The sequence below is a fragment of the Mytilus californianus genome, unplaced genomic scaffold (assembly GCF_021869535.1).
Source record: "Mytilus californianus isolate M0D057914Y unplaced genomic scaffold, xbMytCali1.0.p SCAF_3, whole genome shotgun sequence".
Taxonomy (NCBI): Eukaryota; Metazoa; Mollusca; class Bivalvia; order Mytilida; family Mytilidae; genus Mytilus; species Mytilus californianus.
The window spans coordinates 130,439,268-130,451,986 of record NW_026262679.1 but is presented as its reverse complement, the minus strand read 5'-3'; the positions used below and the strand labels follow the sequence as shown (position 1 = coordinate 130,451,986).

Here is a 12,719-nt window from a genome sequence, read left to right as displayed (position 1 = left end):
AAACCTTAACTTTTTTCTGTTGAACTACTAAGTAAACCTAACTTTGTTCCTGTTGAACATTGAAATCCTACTAAGTAGACCTTACCTTGTTCCTGTTGAACATTGAATTCCTACTAAGTAGACCTTACCTTGTTCCTGTTGAGCATTGAAATCCTACTAAGTAAACCTTACCTTTTTTCTGTTGAACTACTAAGTAAACCTAACTTTGTTCCTGTTGAACATTGAAATCCTACTAAGTAGACCTTACCTTGTTCCTGTTGAACATTGAATTCCTACTAAGTAGACCTTACCTTGTTCCTGTTGAGCATTGAAATCCTACTAAGTAAACCTTACCTTTTTTCTGTTGAACTACTAAGTAAACCTTACTTTGTTCCTGTTGAACATTGAAATCCTACTAAGTAAACTTTACTTTGTTCCTGTTGAACATTGAAATCCTACTAAGTAGACCTTACCTTGTTCCTGTTGAACTACTAAGTAGACCTTACCTTGTTCCTGTTGAACATTGAAATCCTACTAAGTAGACCTTACCTTGTTCCTGTTGAACTACTAAGTAGACATTACCTTGTTCCTGTTGAACATTGAAATCCTACTAAGTAAACCTTAACTTTTTTCTGTTGAACTACTAAGTAAACCTAACTTTGTTCCTGTTGAACATTGAAATCCTACTAAGTAGACCTTACCTTGTTCCTGTTGAACATTGAATTCCTACTAAGTAGACCTTACCTTGTTCCTGTTGAACATTGAAATCCTACTAAGTAAACCTTACCTTTTTTCTTTTGAACATTGAAATCCTACTAAGTAAACCTTACCTTTTTTCTGTTGAACTACTAAGTAAACCTAACTTTGTTCCTGTTGAACATTGAAATCCTACTAAGTAGACCTTACCTTGTTCCTGTTGAACATTGAATTCCTACTAAGTAGACCTTACCTTGTTCCTGTTGAACATTGAAATCCTACTAAGTAAACCTTACCTTTTTTCTTTTGAACATTGAAATCCTACTAAGTAAACCTTACCTTTTTTCTGTTGAACAACTAAGTAAACCTTACTTTGTTCCTGTTGAACATTGAAATCCTACTAAGTAGACCTTACCTTGTTCCTGTTGAACATTGAAATCCTACTAAGTAGACCTTACCTTGTTCCTGTTGAACTACTAAGTAGACATTACCTTGTTCCTGTTGAACATTGAAATCCTACTAAGTAAACCTTAACTTTTTTCTGTTGAACTACTAAGTAAACCTAACTTTGTTCCTGTTGAACATTGAAATCCTACTAAGTAGACCTTACCTTGTTCCTGTTGAACATTGAATTCCTACTAAGTAGACCTTACCTTGTTCCTGTTGAGCATTGAAATCCTACTAAGTAAACCTTACCTTTTTTCTGTTGAACTACTAAGTAAACCTAACTTTGTTCCTGTTGAACATTGAAATCCTACTAAGTAGACCTTACCTTGTTCCTGTTGAACATTGAATTCCTACTAAGTAGACCTTACCTTGTTCCTGTTGAGCATTGAAATCCTACTAAGTAAACCTTACCTTTTTTCTGTTGAACTACTAAGTAAACCTTACTTTGTTCCTGTTGAACATTGAAATCCTACTAAGTAAACTTTACTTTGTTCCTGTTGAACATTGAAATCCTACTAAGTAGACCTTACCTTGTTCCTGTTGAACTACTAAGTAGACCTTACCTTGTTCCTGTTGAACATTGAAATCCTACTAAGTAGACCTTACCTTGTTCCTGTTGAACTACTAAGTAGACATTACCTTGTTCCTGTTGAACATTGAAATCCTACTAAGTAAACCTTAACTTTTTTCTGTTGAACTACTAAGTAAACCTAACTTTGTTCCTGTTGAACATTGAAATCCTACTAAGTAGACCTTACCTTGTTCCTGTTGAGCATTGAAATCCTACTAAGTAAACCTTACCTTTTTTCTGTTGAACTACTAAGTAAACCTTACTTTGTTCCTGTTGAACATTGAAATCCTACTAAGTGGACCTTACTTTGTTCCTGTTGAACATTGAAATCCTACTAAGTAGACCTTACCTTGTTCCTGTTAGACATTGAGTTCTTACTAAGTAAACCTTACCTTGTTCCTGTTGAACACTGAATTCCTACTTAGTAGACCTTACCCTGTTCCTGTTGAACACTGAAATCTAACAGTTCTGATGGAGTTATATAATTCAAAGTTCCAGGGGATGACTGTCTTTTTATTTCCCTTGTTTCAACCTGGTCCACAAGTTCCGAAGGAGTAGGGTTCCCATTATGCTCTATCATAGATTGTTCTTTTCTCTTAATCATACCCAACTGGGATGCAGTTGTATAATCCATTTCACCATATCCTGGGAATTTTAATTTTTTCTCCCTACTTTCACGAATTTCAACTTTTTCCAGTAACTTAGAAGGCGAAGTGTAACTCAAATTAGATTCTTGTTTTTCCATTCCCAGCTTGGAAGGTGTGGTATATTCCATTTCACCATACCCTGGAAATTTCTCTTTTTTCCTTCTACCTTCACGGATTTCAACTCTATCTAGTAATTTGGAAGGTGTAGTGTAACTTAAAGTTGACCCCTGTTTTTGCATTCCCAGCATAGAAGGTGTGGCATAACTCAGAGTAGACTCATATTTTTCCATTTCCAGCTGAGAAGGTGTAGTGTAACTCAGAGTAGACTCTTGTTTTTCCATTCCCAGCATTGAAGGCGTGGCATAACTCAGAGTAGACTCATATTTTTCCATTTCCAGGTTAGAAGGTGTAGTGTAACTCAAAGAAGATTCTTGTTTTTCCATTCCCAGGTTAGAAGGTGTTGTTGTATGTTCCATTTCACCATACCCTGGAAATTTCTCTTTACTCCTTCTACCTGCACGGATTTCAACCTTTTCCAGTAATTTGGAAGGTGTAGTGTAACTCAAATTAGATTCTTGTTTTTCCATTCCCAACTTGGAAGATGTTGCATATCCTGGAAGTGTCTGTTTATTTTCTCTACCTTCACTGATGTCAACTTTCTCCAGTAATCTGGATGTTGTGGTATCACTCAATGTGGATTCTCCTATGTTTGTACCATGACTTGTCACATCCCCAGGAACTATTCTATAACCCATTTCTCCATCACCTTGAACATTTTGTCTCATCTCTTCTGGCTCTTCACCTTTCTCCAATAGGTTTGATGATGTTGTGTAAGTCAAGGGTGATGGAACTACAGGAGTATATTTCTGCTTACGAGTTTCTATGAAGTCCACTATACTTCTAACTGTTCCTGTATCATTTGTCCTAACTGATTCTTGACCATTGTCCATACTTTCTTCTACAGTTCTAAATTCAAAATCTTCCTTTTCTTCTTCATCAGCTTCTCTCTGGGCTGAAGGTGTCACATGACTTCCTGTCATTCTAGATTGATCTTTCTCCTCTTGACACTTCAAAACCTCCAAAAAGTCAACTACAGATGTGAAGTCATGACGGGCATCATATCCAACATTTCTGTCATGGGATCTATACTTTCTATCCTCTCTAAATCTAATTGGTTGTCCTCTTTTGGGTTCTGAGTAGCTCCTCTGTAAGATGTCTGTTTTCTCATTCCTGTCTGCTTGTTTTAGGATCTTATCAGTTTTATGACTTTGTTCTAATCGCAAATTATCCGAAGAATCCTTCTGATTGGACAATTTATTAACAGTATCTTTTTGAAATTCTTCTTTAACTTTGACTTCCTTTAAAGCCTTTTCCTGTTCAATAGTGTCATGTTCTTTCAGTTTTGACTCTACAGCTTCTTTGAACACTTTCTCCTCATATTGAACCACTTTTATCGGTGAGGGAACAGGTTTTTGATGGGGACTAGACTGATGTTCCTTTTCTTTCACAAAGTCAACTGTTTCCTTTCTGTTTGATAATTGTTGTTCATTTTCTTGATTTGTGTGTTTCAGTTTTAATTTCAGCAGTTCTGATGGTTTGGTAAAATACTGTCTTACACTATCAACAGTCTTTAAAGGATTAAGTTCAGTTTCTTTCAGTTTTCCAGATGATGCTCTCCTCAACAAATTCTGATCAAAGTTGCTGCTCCTAGTCTTGGTATGGTCAGATATTGATCTAGTTTCACTGCCAGGAATTGATTCAGTTGATTTATTGTCAGATTCCATGTTTGCTTCGATGACCTGACTGGTAGCTGTGTGGTACATTGTTTTATCATCAGATTGGTGTGTTTCTTCCATATTTTGCTCGCTGTTTTGATCTTGCAAGTTGTTGAAGTTGAATACCTCCTTGTCATGTGGGATAGGTGAAGATGAAAACAATGGTTCAGTACCGATGAATGAGAAATCACTTGAGACATCCACTGGATCAACTGCACTTTCTCTTCTACCTAATTCCTGTGGCTGTTCATAGTATACAGCAAATTATTTTATTTTCAAAGTTTTTAACCCATACATTAATATTGATTTATGTTATTGTTCCTGCCTAAATAATAAAAAAAATTGTTTATAGTATGTCCATCAACAATCATTCATTTACTTTGTTTCTAATCAAAATGATGTTTAAAAGTTTTAAATATAAACAAATTTGGGGCCCAAGTACACATATACCATAAATAAAACAAGATGATGAAAAAAAAATGTTAATGAGACAGAAATCCTACAAAATTATAAAATCTCAATCCAGATGATGTTTCTGATGATCCACAAGTGTTCATACCATATTTAAAGCTCTAAATCACCAACAACAAAAACCATCAAAGATATCTACACTCATTTGTTTTCTGATTTTGCCTATCCTGTCAACAAGTCAAAGACTAGCGTCTCATCCACAAATATACTAAGATTACAGACATTAAACAAGCAACAATCAATCAACCATAAATTACATCACATGCAAAATAAGATTTTAAACTTTCATATCAATTATGACCTTGACCTTTTAGCCAGACACTTAAGTATCAATAAAAGCATCATATGGTTTCCACTTCATCAGCTTCTCTCAACTCCATTTTTTGCAGAATGGCTGAAAGTGTCTCATGATTTAGTGATTGCAGATTTCAGATTCCTTATCTTTGATTATATTTTTTGTCCTTTTTGGTTCATTAATCTGTTGAATAAGCTTTGGATTTTCAAAGATTTTCGACTCTAGCATCACTGAAGTGACTTTTATTGTCAAAATACAGATCTGATGTGCTTTAAACAACTTTTCTATTAATATATATGTACAATATAAATTTAGTTGGTGACCTTGATGATCATAAAAGAACATTCAAACCTAGAAGTCACCATATCATCATGTATTACCAAACCTAGAAGTCACCAAATCATCATTTATTACCAAACCTAGAAGTCACCATATCATCATTTATAACCAAACCTAGAAGTCACCATATCATCATTTATAACCAAACCTAGAAGTCACCATATCATCATTTATAACCAAACCTAGAAGTCACCACCATATCATCATTTATTACCAAACCTAGAAGTCACCATATCATCATTTATTACCAAACCTAGAAGTCACCATATCATCATTTATTACCAAACCTAGAAGTCACCATATCATCATTTATTACCAAACCCTAGAAGTCACCATATCATCATTTATTACCAAACCTAGAAGTCACCATATCATCATTTATTACCAAACCTAGAATTCACCATATCATCATTTATTACCAAACCCTAGAAGTCACCATATCATCATTTATTACCAAACCTAGAAGTCACTGTATCATCATTTATTACCAAACCCTAGAAGTCACCATATCATCATTTATTACCAAACCTAGAAGTCACCATATCATCATTTATTACCAAACCTAGAAGTCACCATATCATCATTTATTACCAAACCTAGAAGTCACTGTATCATCATTTATTACCAAACCTAGAAGTCACCATATCATCATGTATTACCAAACCTAGAAGTCACTGTATCATCATTTATTACCAAACCTAGAAGTCACCATATCATCATTTATTACCAAACCTAGAAGTCACTGTATCATCATTTATTACCAAACCTAGAAGTCACCATATCATCATGTATTACCAAACCTAGAAGTCACCATATCATCATTTATTACCAAACCTAGAAGTCACCATATCATCATTTATTACCAAACCGAATGATAAGGATAAGGATGAATGTATACATTCCAAGATATGTGTCAATTTATTTTCTGTTAAAAAATACAAGTTTATAACTTTGAACTTACTAATGAATTTCAAAATTAATGAAGGCACACCCTCTGCTGGTATTGAAAATTGTCCCAAGCATTATCATTTAGTTACAAATGCCTGAAAATCTATATTACATAAAGTATTGGTGACAGATGGAAAAGCTAAATACAACAGAACTATTGTCCCTTATCTAAAGTATTCTTTCATATTGATGAACTTATTTTCTTCACTACAAAAATAAGTTCTTTCTTAAATAAAATGCTCCGCTGGGCGCAGCTTGATACGACCACAGAGGTCGAACCCTGAACAGTTGCGGCAATTATGGACACAACATTCAAGCTTGATACAGCTCTGAATTTGGATTGTGATTAAATATTTGACACAGCATAGATTTCTGACACAGAATGAATGTGGTCTAAGAACTTAAAAATTTTTAATTTACCTATTATGGTCCAATATCCAAAATCTAAATACATGGTTAGATTCAGCATATCAAAGAATCCAAAGAAATCAATTTTTGATGAAATCAAACAAAGTTTAATTTTGGACCCTTCTGACCTCAATGTGGACCAATTTGATAACGGGCCCAAAAATCAAAAAACATGGTTAGATTCAGCATATCAAAGAACCCCATATATTCAATTTTTGTTGAAATCAAACAAAGTTTAATTTTGGACCCCAACTTAGACCAACTTGAAAACTGGGCCCATAATCAAAAATCTAAACACATGTTTAGATTCAGCATATCAAGGAACCCCAAGAATTCAATTTTTGTTAAAATCAAACTAAGTTTAATTTTGGACCCTTTGGACCTTAATGTAGACCAATTTAAAAAACGGGACCCAAAATTAAAAATCTAAATACACGGTTAGATTTGGCATATCAAAGAACCCCAATAATTCAATTTTTGATGAAATCAAACAAAGTTTAATTTTGGACCCTTTTGACCTCAATATGAACCAATTTGATAGTGGGGCCCACAAATAAAAAATCTAAATACATGGTTAGATTCAGCATATCAAAGAACCCCATATATTCAATTTTTGTTGAAATCAAACAAAGTTTAATTTTGGACCCCAATTTGGACCAACTTGAAAACTGGGCCCAAAATCAAAAATCTAAATACATGTTTAGATTCAGCATATCAAAGAACCCCATACATTCAATTTTTGTTAAAATCAAACTAAGTTTAATTTTGGACCCTTTGGACCTTAATGTAGACCAATTTGAAAACTGGACCCAAAATTAAAAATCTAAATACACGGTCAGATTCGACATAACAAATAAATAAATGCGGTCAAAGATTTTACAAATCTAATGCACCATACTGTGCAATTAAAGATTACTTCTTGAAATTTTTCAATATTTGAAATTTGAAAAAAAAATAATATTTGAAGAATAATTCTTTTTAATTTCGGAAATCTGAAATGAGAAAAAATTGACCCCCCACAATTTCTTTTTACCCCCCCCCCCCCCCCCTTTTTCCCCAAAAAAATTCTTTCCCTCAAGATATGGTCATAATCTCAATTCAAATTTCCAATGGAATTTGCAACCATAATTACCCATTTAAATTTACCATAGTGCTAACTTAATATATTTTATAATAGAATTTAAAATATGGTGTCAAATCTTTCATTTGGATTTTTTTGTAAAAACAGGATGCAACATTTGCAGATATTTTTACTGGTCTTCCTTTATAAATATGCATTTCTTTAAACATAATTTCAAAGCAGTGTAAGGGAAGTAATCAAAACGTTGTATTTGGATTACCTCCCTTACACTGTTTTAAATTGTCTTAATTTACCTTATGGTAAAATTTCAAAGAGATCCATTCACTTAAACTAAAGTTATAGTGCGAAAACCAATGTGTCTTCGGACGACGACGACAACGTCATACCAATATACGACCACAATTTTGCGGTCGTATAAAAAATAAGAAATAAGAAATGTGTCATGTGTTAAGAAGATGAAGTGATGTTGTGCTCATGTTACAGAAGTATAGGGTATTGTATTAATCAAATTGTCTCCAATAATTATTGATGTTCAGTTCGCTAGTTACCTTGGCGACAATCTTACCTTTAACCCACCAGATGCTGACATATCAGGCATGGAACCATAATGGTCACTCTTTTGTATTCCTGATGAATTTGTTTTAGAAATATCAGGTTCTGAAATTACAAATAGGGACTACATGATGTGTCTTTATGACATGGATGTACTTTCTGGATATGCTATAATTAAACTCAAATGCAATGGTTAATCATTAAATAGGTCGTAATGATCTAAATTGCTGAAATCCATGTCATCTGGACTCTGTAGGATAAATTTCTCATAGATCATACCACATCCCTTATTTTATGTAAACTGTCTTTAACAGCTGTGTTAACAAGAGATTATGTAAAAATGCAGTTGTACAATATCATTTATACACTGCTATAATTATATGGATTTCTCTATTACTAACCATTCAGGAAAAACGAGCATTTTTTTCTATATATTTATCTAATTAATTCTAAAAAATTTCATCCCTGATTTGTTTGTAAAATAGGTACAAATATTCTTAAAATATATTTTTAAAGGGGGGTCCACGTTCTCATTTTCAAACTATTGATTGAAATCAGTCGAAAAATGCATCCTTTCCTGATATGTCACAGTTTGACGTCTCGAAAAATAACATTTTATGTTAGCAATGTCATTACCTCCCCTGTACCTGTATTGTATGCCCTTAAATTCTTAATGTTGCTCCCATCATCCTGGGTAAGGTCACATACATCGCCCTATTCATGCATTTCAACTGTTTTTAAACATTTGAACATTGAAATGATGACAATGGCAAGTGCACAAAACTGTAAGAATGGGAAATCTCTGTCACCCTTGGTAAAGCCTCATCAGGGCATGGAAATCAAACTGTCTGAGCTATAATACATATATCTTAGACACCTGAAGTCAAGATTTTTAGTTTCTTGATGAGGATTGTCCAAGTCACTGATAACAAGAAATCTTACCTGAGGGTGCCTTACATTTCCCCTTCTTTCACTGTTGTTGTTGTTTCATTCATTTTTTCCAGTCAATTTGCTTTGATCTTATAAGACATTTGTAACCTTGATAAGGTGTTTCCATAGAGTTTTATTTAAGACATCAATAAAGAAAAATTGATTCATAGAATTTTTAGGTCATTCAAGTTTAATTGATTTGCAGTGTCTAAGTAACATGTACCTGTAGTAGAATATTTTGGCTTCTGTTCACTCATTGTTCTTCTTTTTAACGACGACTCCCCTAAAAATAAACAATTAATATGAAGAAGCAGAAACATTAAGTCACATGATTCCTTTTATAAATTATATAACTTTGAGAAGACCTCTAGATCTTATTAAAGAAAAAAAAAACTGGTGTTTCATCCTTTTTCCTTTTTCTTGTTTTGACAATAAAATATGTTTAAGGTAGATAGGGCGTATTATCAGTAGATCAAAATGATGTATTGCATCCCATCATTCATTTTCAATTCATTAATGGGTAGGCCTTGTATTTTTCATAAAATGTTACCTTCGCTCCACAACATTCCACTCAAGGTATCATATAAATGAAAACATGGCATACCTATATAATATACATGTTACTAAGGAAAACATGGCATTACCCATATCATATCCACGTTAACTTACTATATTTTTTAGTACAACATAATTACATGTATATTCAGTTTTTGCCAGCGTAAATGTATAATTATCATTACCATGAATATCTTCTTCTTTCTCTGGTATACTGTAAAGTCTAAATGTTACAGGGGATGAGTTTCTATGTACTGACTGTGTTGGACATTCTTTCTGTGTATTTGTTTGTCTAGGAGGTAGTTGTGGCTTTTGATTGACTAGTTTAGGTCTTGGTAGCTGTCTTGGTATCAATGGAGGTGGGCGTCGATTTTTGATGTATGAAGTGACTCCACTGGAAGAAGGTGGTCTCTGATAACTGTTTTTGTTCTTCAGGTGCAAAATTCTGAAATATAAAATGTAAAGTTCAGAATTTTCAGAAAAAACATTCAGTATTTTCTTCTAACCATACATCACAAGGGCAACTATGTTTATCTTTGTAACTAATTGAGGAGATAGCACTGAGGTGAAAGTCATACAATGATGCATTAGAACTGCATAAAAATGTAATTCATTATACTATAATTATTAATCTTACTTAAGAAAACATTTTTGAATGAAGACTACTACTAAATACCATAACTTTTAATACATAACATATATATATATATATACATACATATATCCTGTATCCATGTTTTCAGGTAAATAATCATTGTGTAAATGTAAAATAAATTACCCTGTAATAATTATTGTGTAAATGTAAAATATATAACCCTGTAATAATTATTGTGTAAATGTAAAATATATTACCCTGTATCCATGTTTTCAGGTAAATCTTCTTCACAGTAATCAAAATAATAAACATTAGAACCCATCTTTCATATGACTATAATCTTGGAAATCCAACACTTTTCACAACAAATAATTCCCAACAGCTGATATAAGCTTTGTCATTTACTATTGTTTTAGATACATGAGATATATAGGCTGTACATGTATGTAACATTTTATTCCACAGCACGGTTCTGTCAATATTCTGAACAGTTCACAGTTTTCATGCACTGAATCAATAGGTCAGACATTTTTCAGATTGGAAATGAAATATTATAATCCTTTTTAATTAAGGTCAAATATATATTTAAAGTTACTTGAGGTCATCCAACTGAGCATGAAATGTTATGGACCATTTAATCCTTAAAAGTGAAACCAAGTTCAAAATATCTTTTGAAATTAACAATTTCCATATTTAATGTTTATCAAGAAATTAAGACCATATTGTGAGTTTGTAAGATATAAATAAAAAGCTAGGCAGTAATCAGACACATATATCATAATAGATTTTCATTAAATTCTGATTCTACATTAGAAAGCTTAACCTTTAAAGTTTTAATCTGGAGATTTAAAGAGGATAAAATCATTAAGTGTAAAAATTGATTAGTTATAGGTAATTATGTCTTGACAACTTTTTAAATGTTTTAACTACTTTGCCTACATAATAGTTCACAGTGTGTTCAGCAACTCATAGCCATGGTCATTCCATGATATCTGTATCAAAAGATAGTTCCAATACAACCTCACTTTACATATAATTCAAAAAGTGTTAGACCAAAGAAATTACTACATCAAAAAGAAAAGTCACCTGAAATACAATATTTTTTAATTTCTGAAATCCGTAAAGATTTAGAGTAATGTTGGCAGTTAACAAGTATCCATTGTTGTGTAAAGCAATCCATATGGTTAATACCATGAAACATGTACTGGAGAACGCTAGCATTTAATTTTTATTCTGACAAAGTCCCCAAAGCCAGGTAGTAACATAGATTGACTAAAAAGCTTAAAAGCTAATCTCTGAATGAAAAATAATCTGTGTATTAAATTGTTAAATGGGCATTAAAATACATATTGAGGTTCAATATAACAATTTAGCTTTTAAAATAAATGTGCAAACATGATTCCTTAAATGGGAATTGACAAAGCAGAATTATGTTTATAAGCATGTGTAAAGTTATCACTTGGAATATTACAAAGTGTTTAATCATAGTGATGTGAAATAGAAGGAAATCTGTGTTTGAAACTTAAATTTGAGAACATATTGTACATGCGTTTTCTATCAAATGAGGATAAATATATTCAATTTCAAATCAGGTTTTGTATAAGAAAACAATTTTTCAAATAAACAATGATTATTGTATCCAGACAATAATCAAAATGGCTGTCAACTATTTATGATTTAAAAAAAAAAAAATTATTCTAATGTGATGCTCATCTTTTGCCTTGTAAACAAAGCCATGTTCATCCAATAAAATATGTGAGGGAGATGTACTTGACATCATCCTTCAATTTGCAAGGCCTGTTGTATTTTGAATGATGTTAGAGAAAAACATGGTCAAATTTGCGATACATGTAGTTGCTCTCCCTGATTGAAGTTCAATAGATCTTTAACAAAAATGTAAGTGTCTTTTAATATTGTACACAAAACAGTTATAATGTCTCTAATGCAAAATGTGATTTTTCGTGACATCGTAATGTGTCATATATGTGGAAAAAAAGTATCTGCCCACTGATTTCATTCGGCAGCTTAAAAACAAGTCCATAGAACCTTCTTTTTTAACATAACATTTGGCTTAATTATGTAGGAAGGTTATTTGTATCAATTTTTTTATGAAAAAATTTGTAAAGGGTTCCCATGAACACTGTGACTGTATCTAAATGTTAACTGCAAAATCTCAAACTAATTAAGTTCATTTATCAGTAAAATATGGAAAAATGAAGAACATTTTTTTTTTCAAATTCTGCTCTGGATACTGTCTTTTGATTATCAAAAAGCTTCTGTCCATGTTACCTAAAATTCCATAAGATTTGACAAAGTTATTGATTATTGAAAAAACTTTAGACTGTATTTGAATCTTAACTGTAAAAATACTAAGAACATTTAGCAGTAAATCAGTGAGGAAAACAATTTTTGCTCTGGATACTGTGACGT

The 12,719-nt window shown here is 32.4% G+C and overlaps 1 protein-coding gene and 1 long non-coding RNA gene across 2 annotated transcripts in view; both read right to left on the bottom strand.

Moving 5' to 3' along the window:
* LOC127736234 (putative leucine-rich repeat-containing protein DDB_G0290503) overlaps positions 1-10,136 on the bottom strand; it is an 82,864-nt gene extending 72,728 nt beyond the window's left edge. The window contains exons 1-3 of the mRNA XM_052246823.1: positions 9,880-10,136; positions 9,363-9,422; positions 8,223-8,314 (exon numbers count right to left, since the gene is read on the bottom strand). Coding sequence (XP_052102783.1) covers positions 8,223-8,314; positions 9,363-9,396 — 126 coding nt within the window. The 5' untranslated portion in view covers positions 9,397-9,422; positions 9,880-10,136. The remainder of the gene's footprint in view (positions 1-8,222; positions 8,315-9,362; positions 9,423-9,879) is intronic.
* LOC127736238 (uncharacterized) lies at positions 5,229-6,073 on the bottom strand. The gene is made up of 3 exons (XR_007998880.1): positions 5,987-6,073; positions 5,851-5,884; positions 5,229-5,266 (listed from the first exon to the last, which is right to left on the bottom strand). It is a non-coding gene; the product is annotated as an uncharacterized LOC127736238 (long non-coding RNA).
* Positions 10,137-12,719: the final 2,583 nt, after the last annotated feature.